General features: G+C 38.8%; 1 protein-coding gene across 6 annotated transcripts in view; it reads right to left on the bottom strand.

Annotated features, from left to right (window-relative positions):
• The window catches only part of LOC140194012 (pumilio homolog 2-like), a 133,527-nt gene that overhangs the window by 19,837 nt on the left and 94,075 nt on the right, over positions 1-19,615 (bottom strand). For 4 of the 6 annotated variants that reach the window (XM_072251321.1, XM_072251323.1, XM_072251325.1 and 1 more), the window contains 6 exons: positions 17,883-18,170; positions 14,207-14,443; positions 12,920-13,187; positions 10,947-11,076; positions 4,298-4,432; positions 4,060-4,197 (listed from right to left, as the gene is read on the bottom strand). In XM_072251321.1, coding sequence (XP_072107422.1) covers positions 4,060-4,197; positions 4,298-4,432; positions 10,947-11,076; positions 12,920-13,187; positions 14,207-14,443; positions 17,883-18,170 — 1,196 coding nt within the window. The remainder of the gene's footprint in view (positions 1-4,059; positions 4,198-4,297; positions 4,433-10,946; positions 11,077-12,919; positions 13,188-14,206; positions 14,444-17,882; positions 18,171-19,615) is intronic. The other 2 variants (XM_072251322.1, XM_072251326.1) reach the window with 1 other exon arrangement.

Below are 19,615 nucleotides of genomic sequence, written 5' to 3'. Positions count from 1 at the left end.
TAGTAAAAACAAAATCTTGGAATCATTTTCTACACTTAAGATTTCAGTTCTCAGAAAAAAAATTCACACAAGAGCTATCAGCTTTAAATCCTGGATACTAACAAATCTGATTACCTGTCCTGGGTGCAGCACATTTGTATAATCATAAGAAAAGCATACCAGCATCTTTACTTAGAATCAAAATCAGGTTTAATATGTTGTGGAATCTGTTGTTTTGTGGCAGTACAGTGCAATACATAATAAAATGTACAGTACTGTGCAAAAAGTCTTAGGCACCCTAGATTTTTCATATCAATTTTGTTTTAGATGTTTATTTTTTGTCTTTTGAATTAGTGTGCAGTAGAAAATATCAAATTTTAGATGACCAAACATTCATTTTTCAAAAAAATGTTGTATTTTGTTAAAGAAATGAACATACTAAACTTTTCAAATAAAAACTTGATTACTTTGTAGGTATATCACCCAGTGCATAATTAAACAAAGATAACAAACATGTGCTAATGATCAATAACATGAGTTGAATGAACTAAACTGATTAACTGAAACAGAAATGGTATAGAAGGAATCAAACTGGACAACGAAACTAAAAGGTGACGGGGTGGTAGATGTGACAGTTTAACCTTCAAATCATCAATTCTTACACAATAACAAGAATACAGCAACAAGATAGTCATTCTGTATCATAAAGGCCTCTCCAAAGCAGAATATTTGCAGCAGCATGAGTTTCAAGATGTGCTGTCTAAGCTCTTCTGAAGAAGCACAAAGAAAAAGGCAAGGTGGAGGACCAGAAATGCAGTGGTCAGCCACAGAAACTGAGTGCAGCTACCTCAAGAAGGCAACATCTATCAAAGATCTCCACCATGGCATCTTTTTGCAGCCACCATCAGGTTGGAGGTACTGACATCTGAATTCCCACACCATCAGGTTAAAGGTACAAAAGTTTAAAGTCTCACACCATCAGGTTCAACAACAGCTACTTGCCTTCAAATCTTCCTACCCAGGCTTGTGCCCTGGAGAGGACACGGTCCACCAGAGGCGCAAACCCATGATCCCCTGGGATCGAAGGCTGCCTTATACTATTACTACTTCCCTTCAGCTCTTTAGTTCTTGAACCAAGCAACAAAACCCTAATCACTACAGTTTGGCAATACTATGAACAAAGTGGACTTTGATTATTGATCTCATTGCATTGTCTTGTAAAACACTGGGCATAATTTACAGCGCCTTGTAAATGTATTCCGCCCCACCCTTTATACATATAAAAGGAGTATTACAACCAGGGATTTCGATCAATTTAACTGAGAATTTTTATTCTCCTTCCCCCCCCACAGTGGAGCCCAAAAACAGGGAAAATAGTAACGCATGAAAAATTAAATATTCAAAGACTGAAATGTCAGCAGTTCAAAAGTATTCATCCCCTTTGCTCAGTGCTTAATTGAACCATTTCTAGCAGCTGTTACAGCCAGTGGTCTTTTAAAATAAGTCTCTATTAGCTTTGCTCAACATGATGGAGCAAGATTTACCTCCTTGCAAAAATCGGTCAAGCTGTGCCAGGTTAGTTGATGAGCAGCAGTGGGCAGCAACCTGGAAGTCTTGCCAGAGATGTTTGATCCGGTTAAGGTCAGGACTCTTGACTGGCAGTGAACTCTGGGTCGTTGTCCTGCTGAAATATCAACTTCTTGCCAAGCTTAAGATTTCTCGCAGAGGCTAGCAGGTGTTTATCCATTAATCTCTCTGTATTTAGCAGCATTCATCTACCCCTCAATCCTGACCAGATTTCCAGTCCCTGCTGCTGAAAAGCATCTCTATAGCACAATGCTACCTCCACCATACTTTAAAGTAGGAATGGTATTACCTGGCTGATGTGATGTATTAGATTTACGCCACATGTACCATTTAATGTTCAGGCCAAAATGTACCACTTTAGTCTCATCCGACCACAAGACCTTCTACCATATCTACACAGTATCTTCTAAGTCTTTATGGGCAAGGGTACACTTTATTTAGACAAAGCTTCTCCCTTGCCAGTCTTCAGTAAAGACCCTTTTTGTGCAAGCCATAGAGATTGTGGAGCCATAAACCTCGTCTCCAGTTACAGCCGTTGATTTCTGCAACTCAGACTGACTGTTGACATCACATTAGCCTCTCTTACAAGTGCCATTTTTCTCCAGTGACTAAGTTTAGAGGGGAGGCCTGACCTAGGCAGTGTGGTTGTGGCTTCATATTTTTTCCACTCTTTCATGATGGATTGCAGAGAGCTCCAAGCTGTATTCAGTGCTTTTCGGTTTTGTACCGTTCCCCAGATTTGTGCTTCTCTATTAACATTCCCCTGACTTGTCTTGAATGCTCCTTTGTCTTTATTTTGGTTTGTTCTGTTGACAACCTATCATACTGTTGGACCTTACATACACATGGAGTATTTATTCTAATGAATTCATTGAAAATGATCCTCCAATTTACTGCATCAACAAACTGGGTGAGTTAGTAATACTACATCTGAGAAAGGAGAAACTTAGCGTAATTACAAAGGAAATAATAGTTTTCAGCCTCATAATATAGGTTTATAATTATTAATATATTGTTGACAGGTTTTGGATTTTTTCTTTTGATTTGACAATGTTGTCGATTAGCTCCAAAAAAAGCCCCACTTCAATATATTTTAAATTTCGGAAATGAGACAGTAAGATATGAAAATAGTTCTGGGGGCTGAATACTTTTTCGAGCCACTGTATATTTATGTTTTTCTTGTGAGTATTGCTTATACAATGCTATGTGTCTGTGATGCTGCTCCAAGTAAGTTTTTCACTGCACTTGAGCAGCAGACAAGATTTACATTGACACTATTCAGTTGAGGAATATTCCTTTTAAATTGAATATTTGGAAGACCCCTCCAGTTAGTCCTGACGAAGGGTCTCGGCCTGAAACGTCAACTGCACCTCTTTCTAGAGATGCTGCCTGGCCTGCTGCGTTCACCAGCAACTTTTGTGTGTGTTGTTTATTTAATGACCTTGTTCAGCTATATAAAAAAAATCTGCCTAGGTATCAACAACCTATACTTATATTGTCAGACAAGTAATTCACTGATCACATAAAAGTATGCCAAGCATAATATTGTCATATTATTGTCTTAATTTTACAAAACTGTATTTCTGGTACCTTCACTTGTTGAGAATGCGTATTAAAGGCTTGTGAACATTCTCCCTATGATTCATTGCTCCCTTTTGTAACATGCTGTAGGGTTTCACTGCTGCGTAACATGCTGTAAGGTTTCACTGATAATGTAATGATTTCTCTGTTGCAGCAATTTTTGGGTTATGACTAGAGATAACGAGTTGGAATGCTGTTGTTCTTTCATGTGAGTCTGGAAGAGAGATTTTCGCGCGGTGTTTTGCTGGGGAGAAAGAAGTATGGAGAGAAGACACAAATGGAGAAAATTGGTAGACTGCCGGACAGGGTGGGCTTGGAGCGAGGGTCTGAAGGGCAGTGACGATCAGAGGAGGCCAATGGTGGATAATCGGCTTATCAGAGAGCTCCAACATTGTGCAACAGACTGTTTAATAAGATTGGGCCCTTTTTCCCTTTTCGTTTCTTTACTAACTGTATAGTCAAAGTGAGAATTATAAAGCTTAATCGCATATTGTGTACTGTGTTATTTCAGGGTACTGATTTGTAACAGGGGACACATCCACCCAAACGAGATTTCTTAAGTTTAGCCGGGCTGGGGGCTATAACCCCCTAGCCGAAGTGAGAGTTACATTTTAAAAGCAGACTAGTAAGATACACATTGTATTATACTACAATCGCTTTACATTTGGTGAGGGTCCAATCTGGAATTACTATTTAGTAAAACTATGCTGAGTGATAGTTTAAGAGAGTTCTTTAATTTTATCAGTTTTGGTACTTGAGAATAATTCATCACCACATAAGTGTTTCACCTCTTGGGATGAGGTATAACCACTAAAAGGAAATAAAGGCATAGATGTAGCATCGTACTTGATATGGTTATCTTTACTTTAAAGGAGTTTCATTGGTCATAATGAAACAAAGGTAACTGCTCACCTGTCCTTTAAAAGCGTCAATGATGAACTGGAGTGACTGTGGTTGCACACACTCAATACACTTTTGAACAACATGGTTTCCATTTTGGTCCTTAACACATTTTAAAACGTGTCCATCTAATTCTTTTACCATGTCATTCTGGAATGAGAAGAACACCATTAGAAACAGAATTTATGAGAAAAATACTGCAATATTTAATAGTGTATAATTATTTTTTTAAAAATCTGTTCAAACTTACAATTACCTGCTGGTCTGCTGAAATGGATTCTAAAGCCTTCTGAATAACACGACAACCATACATCTGGAGAGCCAAAGGTAAAACATGGCCACGGATACGCTGGGCTAAAGCTAGCTTCTGATCCAAACTTCCAAACTGAAAAGGTTGAAACAAACCATAAATTTCAAGTCAAATGATATGTGAATCCAGCAACTCAAAGACTACAAAATGTGAGAGTGCACAAGCGAGTGAGAAGCAGAGTAGAAATCATGAGCCAGAAATTTAAGTGATGATATCCAACCTAACAATTTAAGCAAGTATGTAAAACAGATTACATTGAGCATCACCAGCACTGAAGCACTGGTAATTGGTTGCCAAAGGAAACCAACATTCCCAATATATTTGCTTGTAGAAGTGCCATAAGTTGTTCAAAGCTCAATTCGACAACTAAACATATTTATCAAAATAATTTAAACATTTTTATAGGCCTTATGACAATAAACAGAAGGGAAGATGATCAGAGCTACCATAACTTTTTTCTTATTTGCCTTTAGCTTGCCTTATTTCAAATTTAGAGGACCTTACACTTCACAAATTAAAAAAGGAAAAGATCAAGTTAACAGCTAAAGAAATTACAAATTCAGCAACTTCTTTCTAAAACAACGAATACATTACCAGTTACATGTCATCCACTGGAGATGCACATTTGTTTCCTTCGTTTTTAGATATAATAATATTCCACCATAACATCAGTAGCACATCACATATGGACTGATATTTGATTGGAGCATGAAGCATAGAAGAGGGAATTAAGCAGATGATCATGGAGGAGACAAAGAATACAAGCTTAAGGGATTGTTTGTAGGACTTAGTGGTTTACTGAGGTTCTGCTGGATTTTGAACATTTCAATCATGTGCGTTGAATGCAGTCTGGTTTTGCTTTGATAAGTGGAAGGTAACAACTGCACAACACAAGCAGCAAGAAATGACCATCTTGAAAAGTTCAGCAATGATCATGAGTCTCAACTGCATCATTCACATAGTGGGAGTCACTGGAACACAAGCTGGCTACAAGCTTATGACAGGAATAGGCACTCTATGGTAAATGCGTTAATTTCCTTTCCATGTGAACCTCTTGTTAACTTCCTAAAATGCGTACAGTGACAATATTTGGTAAGCTCAGTTATCCAAATTATTTGATTTGTAGCATAAAACATATATGCTTAAGCAATTCAACTAGATGAAATTGACAGCATGTCACTCAAGACAAGAGTAGTCATACTGCGTGAATACTGGCTCCAAGTGATACATCACTGTTACTTGGATGCAACACAGACGAAATGCTGGAGGAACTTAGCAGGCCAGGCAGCATATATTGGGAGAAAAAAAAACAAGAGTACAGTTGACATTTCGGGCCAAGACCCTTCAGCAGGACCCTTCTCAAGCCTGCTGAGTTCCTCCAGCATTTTGTGTGTGTTGCCTGGATTTCCAGCATCTGCAAATTTTCTCTTATTTGTGACTGTTATTTGGATACTTTTTTTCCCCACTTCAAATCATTTTGTCTTCACAAACTGGTTAACATTCTGGAATTTCCAACCTAGTACTACATCAACATCAACCAACCACAGCAATAATTCAGAAACTACCGACAGCTTCTCAGTGTAAGTGAGCAAGGGCGTTACCTATAACCATGTATATAAAATCTACTCTCCTTCTAGTTCTCTGACTCTACTTTCAAAGAAAATATCCTCTTTGCATTTACCTTGCCAGTCCTACTCAGAAGTTTTTGTATCAATGAGATACATCTCATTTCATCTAATCTTCAGTGAGAATGAGAATATTCCTCTCAACAAACACCCCCCTCCTTGGGTATGAAGACCAAACTGTACACAGCCCACAAAATATACACGTTGTATTCTCATTAAAATTTACACCATGTAGTACTTCTTCCTACAAGGCAAAAAATCTACAAAGTGATACATGTATGCCTACCAAAGAAATTAAATACATTATTATAGCAGGGTATGTTGGAAATTGACTGAAATAGCAGTGGTTCTGGGGATTGGCAACATTTCATAATTTGGCAAAGCAGCAATAAACTGACTTAAAGATGGGACAGAACAGGAGTACAAAACCAGCTAGAAACAAAAAAAATAACTGAGAGATTTAAAAAATATATAGATACGAAAAAGGGAAAGAAAAAGGGACCATCAATGTGGGCCCCTTCCAAATAGGGCAAGGAGAAATTATAATGTAGAACTAAGGACATAACACAATTAAACAATTACTCTGCATTTGTCTTCAGAAACAGAATCAGGTCTAATATCACTGTCATAAGTTGTGAAATTTGTTGTTTTGTGACAGCAAAAAAACTCTAAATTACAATAAGCATATATATAAAAAAAATAAATCAAGTACAGGTTTCCCCCGCCATCTGAAGGTAGAGTGTTCCTATGAAATGGTTCGTAAGCCGGAATGTCGTAAAGCAAAGAAGCAATTACCATTTATTTATATGGGAAAAATTTGTGAGCATTCGCAGACCTAAAAGTAACCTGCTAAATCATGCCAAATAACACATAAAACCTAAAATAACAGTGACATATAGTAAAAGCAGGAATGATATGATAAATACACAGCCTATATAAAGTAGAAATACTTCTCTACAATCATTGCTGAACTGTTCTCCGTAGCGAATATCTCACACAAGCGCTCTCTGCAAAAACAGTGCAAGTGCTCTCAGCAAAAACACTCTCTCCAGTAACCTTTAAGTTATGAAGCTGCCAAATCATACCAAATAATGCATAAAAATACACAGCCTATATAAAGTAGAAATAATGTATATACAGTGTCGTATCACTTACCGGAATTGGGAAGACAGCACCAAGCACACTGGTGTGTGAGGCTGAGTCGGAGGTTGGGGTGGTGTCGTGGTCCCCACCCTCCAGGCCGCCAACCGATACCGATCCGCGAAGCATGCAGCGGTACAGCGGGGGCCGGGATGCACCCAGCACATCTTTAAGAAAAAAGCTGAAATAAACAAGCTAATTAATTAGGTGCCGCCCGGCACGTAAATGTCGGCCCAGATCAGAGGCGACGCAATCGGCAATCGCCTCTGATCTGGGCTGACATTTATGTGCTGAGCGGCACCTAATTAATTAACTTGTTTATTTCGGCTTTTTTTTCTTAAAGATGTGCCGGGTGCCTCCCAGCTACCGCTGCATTCTCCGCGAATCAGTATCTGTCCACGGCCCGGGGGTTGGGGTGGTGGGACACTGAGGTGTCATCTCATCCTCTATTACCATCAGGGCAGGCAGGTCATCCTCTTCTATGTCTGCCTGCCTCGATGTCAAAGGGCGAGGTTCATCGTCTGCTGTGGAAGGCTTGAGAAATGACAGTATGCTTGACTGCTAGCCTCGCGCATTTTTCTATCATACAGTTCTCTGTAAGCACTCAAACCATCTTGCAAATATGCCCTAAACCGACGTACCCTTTCAAAATTAAAGTTGTACTTTATCATTGCAGCGAAAATCTCTCACAGTTGCTTCATGTTCAGTTCCAGGACGACTTCACTTCCGGTCCATTCGCTACGGCATTCGGTTTTGATTGTTATCCTTTCCTCTTCCAATTGCATCAGCTCTTCATCTATCAGTTCTTGGTCATGGAATGCCAAAACCTCTTCAACATCATCTTCGTCAACTTCCACAAGCCAAACTCACTTTGTCCTTGCTTCGTTCACCACTATCAAAACGCTTAATTATGTCTAGTTTTATGCTAAGTGTAACACCCTTACGAGCTCTTTTAGGCTCTTCCGATACCTGAGAACTCATCTTGCTAACGGCTGCTCACAGGCACGTGTTTAAGCATTGCCGGCTAGAATGCAGTTCCGGGGGGGGGGGGGGGGGGGGGGCGCTTGGCTGCTTGGTGCGCACGCTGCTTTTTTTCGCGCGCTGCCTTTTATCGTAATAGTGAAAACACCTGTTAGCGAAAACAGATAACTTTCGTAACAGTGAGGTTTCGTAAAGCGAACGTTCGAAAAACAGGGGACACCTGTAAATTGTGCAAAGAAAATATAAAAAACTACTGATTATAGTATTCATCATCCATTCAGAAATTTGACGGCAGAGGGGAAGAAGCTGTTCATGAAATATTGAGTGTATGTCTTCAGGCTTCTGTACTTCCTCCTTGATGGTAGCAATGAGAAGAGGGCATGTCCTGGGTGATGGGGGGGGGGGGGGGTCCTTAATGAAGAATATCAGCTTTTGACTGAATCCTTGATGCCAGGGAGGCTAGTGCCCATGACGGAGATGGCTGTGTTTACAACTTTCTGCAGATTATTTCAATTCTATGCAGTCAGTGGCCCCTCCATACCAGACGGTGATGCAAGCAGTTAAAATGCTCTCCATGATGAATCTGTAGAAATTTGCAAGTGTCTTTGGTGACATACCAATTCTTCTCAAACTCATAATGAAATATAGCCACTGTTTTGGGCCCAGGATACAGCAGATCCTCAGAGATGTTGACAACCGGTAACTTGAAATGGCTCCTTTCCATTTCTGATCCCTCACTGAGGACTGGTTTGTGTTCCCCCAAATTCCCCTTCCTGAAGCCCACAATTAACTCCTTGGTCTTAATGATGTTCAGTGCAAGGTTGTTGCTGCAACACTACTCATCCAGCTAACCTATCTCACTCCTGTATACCTCCTTGTCACCAAGCATACAGATGGAGTTTGAACCACACAATCGTGGATGTAGACAGACTATAACAGTAGGCTAAGCACACATCCTTGAGGTAAGCCAGTAGCGATTGTCAGCAAGAATGAGATGTTATTTCCGGTGTGCACAGACCGTGGTCTTGTATTGAGTCGAGGACCCAGTTCCAAGACATACAGAGGCCCATGTTCATGGAAGGTAATTAAAACTTGTCAGATATACCAGCAAATAAAGGTTCGAATGAGAAGGTAGAACTACCGTCGCCCTGTACTCAGCCTCATCTCCCTTGCTGATGCATCCAGCTATGGCAGAGTCATCCGAAAACTTCTGAAGATGACAAGACTCTGTGCAGTAGTTGAAGTCTGAGGTGTAAATGGTGAAGAGAAAGGGAGACAAGACAGTCCCCTGTGGAGCCCCAGTGCTGCTGATCACTCTTACTTCTATTACTATTTATTATTTATGGTGCAACTCTAACGAAAACCAATTTCCCCCGGGATCAATAGTATGACTATGACTGAAGGAAGTACAGATTAGTGGTAGAACTTTGGAACTCTCTATCCTGCCATACTGCGGTAGCTCAATGTATTAAACAATGATTATTATACTTCCGGGCACTAAAGGAATTGAGGGATCCAGACAAGGCTGAAAAATCAATCAGCTATAGTATTCATTATCACAGAGAAGGCTCAAAGGGCCAGCCCTTCACAGATAAAGCCCTCCCCACCACTGAGCACATCTGCATGAAGCACTGTTGCAGGAAAGCAGCACAATTTATCAGGAACTCCCACCACCCAGGTCATGCTGTCTTCCTGCCATCAGGAAGGTGGTAGAGGAGCTTCAGGACTCATACTACCGGGTTCAGAAACAGTTATTACCCCTCAACCATTGGGCTCTTGAGCCAAAGGGGATAACCACTCAACCTCACTTGCCCCATCACTGAAATGTTCCCACAACCTACTGACTCACTTTCAAAGACCCTTCATCTCATGTTCTCCATATTTATTGCTTATTTAATTATTACTATTACTACTTTCTTTTTGTATTTGCACAGTTTATGTCTTTTGCACACTGTTTGAATCACAAAGTTGGTGTGGACTTCCATTGATTCTATAACGGTTATTATTCTGAATTGTGTGTCAAATGGTTGTGACACATCTAACGTGGTAGTGTAGTGGGTTGTGCTCGTTGCTCTCGCTTTCAGCTTCCACCACTGGCTAGCAGTCTCACAAAAAGGAGAGCTGAATGTGGAAGTCTCTCGTTGCCAGTATATAGAGTCCTCCAATAGCAAACCTCATGTAGTGCCGCCTTGCTGGCGACACATGGAAACTGAACTCCTCTCAAAGTCAGGCTGAACTACAGAGGACAGGGAGGAGGTCTGGCCCCTGAACATATAGCAAGCAGGCCCACCGGTTCTCATGAATTCAGATCCCCAGCTAAGCGTAAATAGCCCCACAGCCTTTTGGGCAGCCTCCGGAGAGAAGACTACAGGAGTAAACCCAGACAGAAAATCTGGAGTGGAGCCCCTATGGCAGCTGCACATCACTGAACATCCTTCTGGCAGTTCCTGCATCCAAGTTGGTGCCAAACATATTGCTTTGCTTTTCTTTCGACTACACTGGTGAGGCTAAGGGGACTTTGACAACTGGGCACCCGAGGATTTCCATTTTTTCTGCCCAAGCTTGTGGAAAAACTCCATTGTCCTTCAAGGCAGATCGGTGCTATCAAATCAATTATTCTATATTGGATTTATTGCAAATGTCTGCAAGAAAAAGAATGTCAGGGTTGCATATGGTAGCATTTTGTACTTTGATAATAAATTTACTTTGAACTTTGAAAGACGAGACAGTCCATCCTTGGCCCTGATGTTACTAGCACACCCAAATCTTCAGAATAGAACAGCTAATTAAAACAGCCATTATATTAAAATAATTATCAAGTAAGCTTCAGAAAATATGCCTACCTCAAAGAACTTCTGTATTACATAATTTCCAAACACATCAGTCATCAGCTGATATGCTGCTTGCAGGATTTCACTGAAAACCATCTGGCGTTCCGCAGGGGTGGCTCGCTCCAATTTTTGCTGAATGAATCTGTCAGACACAACCACAAACATCCCCAAAAAATATAATTGACTATATGCTAATAGCATTGTAGAATCCATTTTTGTTTTAAATATTTCATCAAATGAGTAGTATTCTTTACATAACCAAATACTCAAGTTAATTACAATCCATACCCTGTAGCTGTCAAAGCTGAGGTGACCAAAAAACCTTAAGTCATAGGAACAGAATTAGGCTACTCCGTACATCGAGTCTTCTCTGGCATTTCATTGTGGCTGATTCATTTTCTCTCTTAATCACATCCTTCTGCTTTCTCCCTAGAATATTGCATGCACTGATAAATCAACAACTTATCAACTTCCGCCTTAAATACACCTAGCCTCCACAGCCAGCTGTGGCAACGAGTTCCACAGACTCATCACCCTCCGGCTAAAGAAATTCCTCCTCTTTGCCATTATAAATACATATCCTTCTATTCTGAGGCTATGCCCTTTGGTCCTAGACTCCCCCACTACAGAAAATATCCTCTCCATATCCACTCTCTCTAGGCCTTTCAACATTTGACAGGTTTCAATGAGATCCCCCTCATTGTTCTAAATTTTAGCGAGTACAGGCCCAGATGGTCCACATAAGATAATCCTTTAATTCCTGGAGTCATTCTCATGAGCCCTTTCTAATGTTGGTACATCCTTCATGAAATTAAGAGGCCCAAAACTGCTCACACTTCTCCAAGTAATATCTCACCCAGTGCTTTACAAAGCCTCAACATTACATCCTTGCTTTTATATTCTAGCCCTCTTGGAATGAATGCTAACAACACATCTACCGCTGACTCAACCTGCAGGTTAACATTTAGGGAATCTTGCACAAGGGCTTTTGCAACTCGGATTTTTGAATTTTCCGTCCATTTAGAAAAGTCTATGCTTTTATTCCTTATGCCAAAGTGTATGACCATACACTTCCTGACACTGTATTCCATTTACCACATTTTTGCCTAATCTAAGTGCTTCTGCCGACACCCTGCTTCCTCAACACTACCTGCCCCTCCATCTATCTTTGTATTGTCTACAAATTACCACAAAGGCATCAATTTTGTCAACCAAATCTTTGACATATAATGTAACAAGAAGTGGTCCCAACATTGACCGCTGCAGAGCACCAGCAGCCAAACAGAAAAGGCTCCCTTTATTCCCACTCTTTGCCTCCTGCCAGTCAGCCAATCCATGCTAGTATCCTTCCTGCAATATCATGGACTATTAACTTGTTAAACAGCATTATGTTTGGCACTTTGTCAAAGGCCTCCTGAAAGTCTAAGTACACTATGTCCACTGATTCTCCTTTGACTATCCTGTTAATTATTTCCTCAAAGAATTCCAACAGATTTTCCCTCAAGGAAACCATGCTGACTTTGGCCTACTTTATCAAGTGCCTCCAAGAACCCTGAGACCTCCAATAGATGATATTTTTTATAAGGTAAAACTTTATAATAATAAAAAATAGAAAATCTTCCTCCTTGGTGGCAGTTTTAGTATGTCTCAGAAAGATAAAATCGGTTATTCCTGAATAATCTAAACAGGGCATAGGTGCCATGGGATCCAATAGAAGACTTGGAAATCACTGAATTAGTTGCATAAATTTAAATACAATCACTAACAAATATGTAACAAAATATCCAAAGCTAACTCAATATCCAAAGCTATTTCTAAGGCATACAAGCATTGTGCACACAAAAAGCTAAATGCACACCACAACTCTATGCTGTAACTATTGTGATTTCCTTCATGGCATTAAAACCATAGAAATAATCATTATGCTTCATATAATAGTCAATATTAAGTATAAAAATATATATCCATTTTTTAAAAATCATTACCTAGACCCATGTTGGTCCTGGGAGAATTCAACTATGTGGCCAACCAGGTCACGTAACTGAAGATTAGGAAAACGGTTATTTCTGAAGTCCTCTAACAGCCTACTACGGCCTGAAGGCATAATATCAGATCGGCTGTAGCGAAGACGAGAGGGAGGAAACAGCTGGCTGCTAGAACTGAACAGACTTGTTGAACCAATTCCACTACGACTTTTAGCTTCAGCACCAGGTGCTGCAGAAATGAATCGACCGCTGCCATTGGTCAGTCCACCTGCAGTGAAAATACATGATGAATCTTACAAGACTGCCGACGTTTTATATAATTGCTCAGCATGAAAATTCAAGTTTCACAATAAGGGAATATGAACCATTATCTTCAACTTGCGCTTTCCTTCCTATCTAAAACTACGTCATAAACAGTACTGTGCAAAAGTCTTAGGCACAAATATATAGCTAGGGTGCCTAAGGCTTTTGCACAGTACTGTATTTGTCAAAGTGGAATGGAAAGTGAGTTTGTAAATCTGGCAGGAGCAATGGATGTTGGGGATGATGAGTGGAGTGCAGTGGGAGGTTAAGTGGAACAGGTGACAGAGAAAATGTGCCAAGGGTGGGGTTGGTGTGGGTGCAGACACACCCAACCCTGAGCCACCAGCCATCAGGTATGGACAATTGATTCCAAACAAATTGGTTTTTTGATCATTACAGAATGCCTCGCAAGTGCTTCCTGCTCCCTCCCCTCTCCTCTCTCCCTTTCCCAGCCACGATTCCCCTCTCCCTGCCCTTGACCCGCTCTCATCCAAAATAGAGACCTATATCAGAATCAAGCTTAGTATCACTCATATGTCATGGAATTTGTTTTTTGTGCCCAAGACTTTTGCACAATACTGTATACTACCAAATAACTGAGCTCTTCCACTTTTTACGCACAAAAAATGCAAATGATACTATTCCACAGAATTAAAATCTATTCACTTTATAATTTGCACTATTAAAAGACATGCTTCTGTTAATTACTGATAATGGCTCTTTCTTTTCCATTAAGTAAAAAAGATTTTCTTTGGCATAAACATATAGCTGAGGATTACCACAGTAAATGATAAACCAACTAACTTACAAAATCATAATTAAAGACCAATCTTATCTAGAATGTACAATAAGCAACTCTCAAAAAAGATAGTTTTCTTTTGCATGAGACTGAACAGAAGAAGCATAAGACCAGCTAACAATTTAGATATAAATAAAAATGCACATTCAATCAAACTAACATGCAGTATGGAATAGCAAACATACCAAGATGAAGAGTAGATGAAGATCCCTGTGTGGAAAGAGATGGAGGTGGTGTTAAAGAATGACTAGGCGTCTGGCTAGGAAGGGGCATGCCAATTGGACCAGGTGAAGAAGAAAATCCCAAGCTGTTGTAGAACTGTTGTCCAATTGGAGGCAAATTGCTGTTGGGCCGTTTGTATAGATCAGAAGCTGTAGACAACGAATCTCGTCTTGATACACTGCTGCTTCCAGAGCTGCCAACTGTAATATCAATATTTTGAATAAAGACTAATAAAAACATTTACCTTTTTATCATCAATGACTGCTACAACCATAAAAATACATTAGAATCAAGAAGGAATGGCTGTGATGATTAACAGCTAAATTGCTATCTTCTTGTCTTGGCATCCTTCTTGTCATTTAAAATCATACTGACCAATGTTCACAGAACAGTAACAGTATTTTCCACTGGGAGGTTAAACTTTAAAGCAAAAACCAATTTAAGGACAACTAAGTGAAAGAAAACCTACAAAACAATAGAGCATTTTTTGGAAACAGGGCATAGATAGAACAGTGGAAATTAAATAAAAATAACCTATGAGAATTTTAAAAATATATGTTTGTAATGTCTAATATCAGAAATGAAAAATTGCTAGATTTTGAAGAAGCTGTTAGTTAGGTGCCATAAGGAAACAAAATATATACTAAAGTGGGGAGGCAGGGGGCAAGTTTCAGTAACATAACTAAGGTTATGTAGCATTTGTATCTTTACAATAACTAAATATATCTTAGGTCAGACCTTGCGAGCTAATAATGTTGCTCTTAATGGAGTTGCCTATTTTTAGCCATTAAAACAAAAGTCTGTAACTTTCGTGCATCTGCTATCAAATGTCAATCTGTTAATTAGAAGACTTCCCAACTCTGAGCAATCTTGCTGATCTGCCTTAGAATTTACAGCTGGGGGGCTCACCTCTCCGATATCATACTACGTTAGACCTTGTATAAAATTCCATTTGGGATCTGTAAGGCTATGGATTAAGTGTTCAAAGAGAAAGCACCATTTGCAGAGGGATTTTGTTTTGAAAATTAATTTAAATTGTTTTCTACAATTTTAGTAAGTTTTAGAAGTGACAAATACTTTTAAACTATTCAATATAGCAAAGTTGGACCAAAGACTACCTAATGTCAACACTTTCAGAGTTGGTTTGCAATAGAAGCACAGTGTACTTCAGATCAAACCCTGGAAATGCTCTCCATCTCTAATTATGCAAATAAATAGCTCATTTACTACTTTTCATTTTTGTCATTGACAGTTATCTAACAATGAATGAAATGTTTTTCATCAATGTAATTTTGAACATCTAAGGTGTTGAATGTGCATAAGTGCAAGATTAAAAAAAATAAACAAGAAGAAAACCAAAAAAAAAAAACAGCAAATGCTGAATACCTTAAGAACATACTCAAAATACTTAGTAAGTATGGACGGATCTGGGGAGAGGGAAACATTTAATGATCTTGCAATGAAGAACATGTTCAATTTCAATGTAATGACACTACTTCCCCTCAGCTTCCAGGATTTCGAAGTGATAATTGTGAATACTTGGTTCACAATTCCATCTGCACCAACATCCACTCCCCTTTTCCTGAAACTGCAAATGATGTAACACCTGCCCTTAAACATCTTCCCTTTCAAACACTCCTTACCTGTACTTCTTCTGATTGACTATACTGCACTCAGTGCTCAATGTTGAGATACTTCTGCTCATTTCACAAGGGTGACCTTAACATTCCAATTGCCTAATACTTTAACTCTCCATGCCAGTATTAATTATATTTCACAAAATAGTATCAATATGGTGCAATGATATCATCTCAAGGCCAACCAATTGTAACCTTTCAATCCAAACACATCACTTTAAAGAGAAGGTTCTGCATCCAGCTCTAGTTGTTCTGAGCAAGCCCAACATTAGCCCAACTAAATCACTTTAATTCCTGACTGTTACAACCCTCTGGATGCATCAATGAATTCAACAATTTCAGCAGATCAGCCTTTCCAGTTGTACTTCCAGCATCCTCTCATTTCAGGATTTCCAACAACGGCTATACCTGTTGTTACTGTTGTTGTTGCTATTCCAACAATTTTCCCTCTCTCTCCTCATACATTTGTCCACAAGAAGATTGTCTGTGGTTAACAAACTTCCACATCTTCTCCCAACCAGTACCACCACCATTTGTGTCACCCAGCCTATTCTCATTGCTCTTCCCACTGCTGACCCTTTTCTACAACTTAAAACTATTTCTTTCTGATGAAATCATTGGCCTGGTTTTAACTCTAGAGACATCGCTGATGTACTGAACAACCTCAAGTTTTGTTATTCTTTCATTCATAGTAAACGTCAAGCAGATTCAGAGACAACATAGTTAATACTGGCCAGTCAGCACAATTTAAAAAATCAATTCTTTCACAGGGTGATTCTGATGATTGTTGAGACCTGTTTGCACACTACAGTCCACATCATTCTGACTAGCTAAGTGTATGAAAGTTACTTGCCAAGGATACAATAATATCTTCATCTGATAGAAGAAAATTTGACCAGGCTTTTTTTTTTAAAACAAACATGACTTCTAATCTTTTTAAAATAAAGCAGATCCAGAAAAATCAGTCAAATCTTGAACAAAACTTAAAAGAAAATGGCAAGGCAGAGGGAACATGCTCTTCAAATAAAAGATTCACACAATGTTATCAGGGGGAAAACTGGAAGTCTATTTAAAGAGGCCGAACAATTTCTGCAAAGAAAAGAGGTCAAAAATATGGTAATAAGTCAGGATAATCGGGCTGGACTTTAAAGATTTTTTCGTCTTGCAAGAACTCAACCATCCTCAATCTGGAATAATTTAACGGTGCAGGACAGAAGATACCGATGAACCTGTTTGTGTCTCTACCTTCAGGACAATCCTCTACTACATGCATTGAGTTCTTACTTTGCTTTTGTATACAAAAATAACGAAAAACACGTTTATTGCGCAATTTGAAACTAGCAGGAAAGAATAATGGGCTAATTATTGAAATATTTGGTATTAATCTGGTTATTAATCAAGATGAAAAACATTATCAAAATCTACCCGGAGCTTATAACCATGTCATCCCCCCCACCACCGCCAGATGCAGTAAACTCTCATTTATCTGTATTTATGCATCTGGAATTCTCACGTAAAATTCTAAGAACTTCATTTCAAATATTACACAAAATAACTGTAAAGGCATTTTTAATTGATTTATGTTTATGTATCAGGGCAGTGCAGCAATATCTTCTTTGAAGATATGGCACTTGCTTTGAAAAATTAGTCATTCATTTGATTTATTTTTTCTGTATTTTACAGTAAAAGTTTTTTCACCTTAAAATACAGAATTGTCCATTGATTTTTAAAAGGGTATAGAGATGACATAGTTCTACATTTTATTTGGATATATGCATAATTTCTATGACAAGTATTAATCTGAAAATGGTACAAATAATGATAATCATGCACAATTATTTAGTCCCATTTTCCACCAAACTGCAAAGATGCCAATGAATAAAAGTTGATTTTGTTACAGCTATATTTTTTGTTATATTTGGCTGATGCAAATACTTCAACATAGTATGCTTGATAGAAATCCATGGTATGCAAACATGCTGATAACTTAGGCATTACTCACCTGCTGATCCAAATCCTCCAAGTGCAGAGCCAATAGCAGCACCCAGTGAGTTACTGCTCCCAAAACTAAGTGATGTGTTGCTTGGCTGGCCTGGTCCTTGAGAGAACAGTGAACTGCTCTGAGAACTATTTGAAAGGGAGCTGCTGCCATAAAAGGAGCTTGACTGCAAGTTGTTACTTTGTTGCTGCTGCTGCTGCTGCTGTTGTGGTTGTGTTCCAATTGGGCGGAAGAGACCATTTGCTGCTGCTGCTAAATTGCTTGCTGTTCCGTTAGCTGAAGCTGCCACAGCTGTTTCAGCAAAATTACCAAAAAAAAAATGCCAAGACAAATGTTAAAATTGTTAAAACAAGGAAATGTCACATTTTCTAAAAATGGCTCCACTGAGGGAGATAGAGAAACTTAATTAAAGTGCATAATGAGATCAACAAAAAATTTGCATAGAAAGCTATGTGAGGAATAATCTAGAACAAATTAACTTTCACAGAACCTCCAGTTAAATTATAAAATGAAACATAAATGCAACTAGAAAATTACTTTGGCAATCACTCTCAAGAAATGGGATGCAGTATCTCAGTAATTAAGATCTAATAGGATTGAGATGTCAAACTACCCACCTTATAGGATCTTCCTCATTCTACAAAGGAAAACATCCTCCACATATCAATAGAATTGAGCCTAGGTTACCAATGGGAAAAATCAAAAGGATGAAGGGACCATCATACCATGCAATGGATCTCAAAAGGAACTTCGCCCTAATGATGCAAGGCACCAGATTCTTTATTACACAAGAGAAGCAAAAAGATCAGGAGACCAAAATTCTGTACAATATTCTTCCGAAAAGAACATATTGGGCTTTCTAGGGGAGGACGGTTCCTGTGGAAAATAAGGAGCATCCTATGTGGCAAGGTTACTTCTTCCACAGTTCAGCATCCTCCACAACCAAAAATGAAACATAATGAAATGACATCCTTTGAAAAAGACGGAAAAATGAACATTTATTGATCATTCATTTAGAAACACTGTCAATAGATACTGCTAACAAGGCTAATCAAGTACACCTGTTGCTTCAAAATTAACGAGAAGAAGGAAATATTTTTAAAATTAGCGCAGCTTGCACTAGCTTACCAAATTCTGGAATATCATCCAGTTTTAGACAGATGGATAGTTTTTGGTAAATTGGACACATTTCCAAAACAAATAAAGCAAATTCATTGGGATCAGACTTTAAAATATAAGAAATGAATCTGTATCCAATGGAAATGAAATTCACTAAGGCAAAAGGAAGGATGCTTCCTTCAATTTAGTTCAGTGAGCATAAACATGTGAAGTCAATTCTTTGCCCGTCTTTTTCTAAGATCATTGATAAATTCCACACCCTGCCCCAAAGGTCTTTAAAAAAAGAGATCTCGATTTTTACTTCAAAGGTGACACACTTAAAATAGTTAAGTTGTTACAAATAAATTGGCTGCCTATGGATTAAATGAACAAAACATCTCTCAACCATGATGAAAGAACTTGTGAATTAACAGACAAGGTGATACAGATGCAAACAATGCCATAATGAAGGTAATGGGTTCAGCAAAGGTGATCAGACTTTTTTCAACAACAGCATAAGAATACACAACAAGTAGATTATATTGCAAGTGGACACAGTTGAAGGAATAGCTAAAGTCATTTTAGTTCATGTTCCAATCAAAGGACGAGTTGCATGAAAATTCTCAATCTGGTGAAAT

The sequence above is a fragment of the Mobula birostris genome, chromosome 2 (assembly GCF_030028105.1).
Source record: "Mobula birostris isolate sMobBir1 chromosome 2, sMobBir1.hap1, whole genome shotgun sequence".
NCBI lineage: Eukaryota > Metazoa > Chordata > Chondrichthyes > Myliobatiformes > Myliobatidae > Mobula > Mobula birostris.
This window is presented reverse-complemented; position numbering and strand designations above follow the sequence as displayed.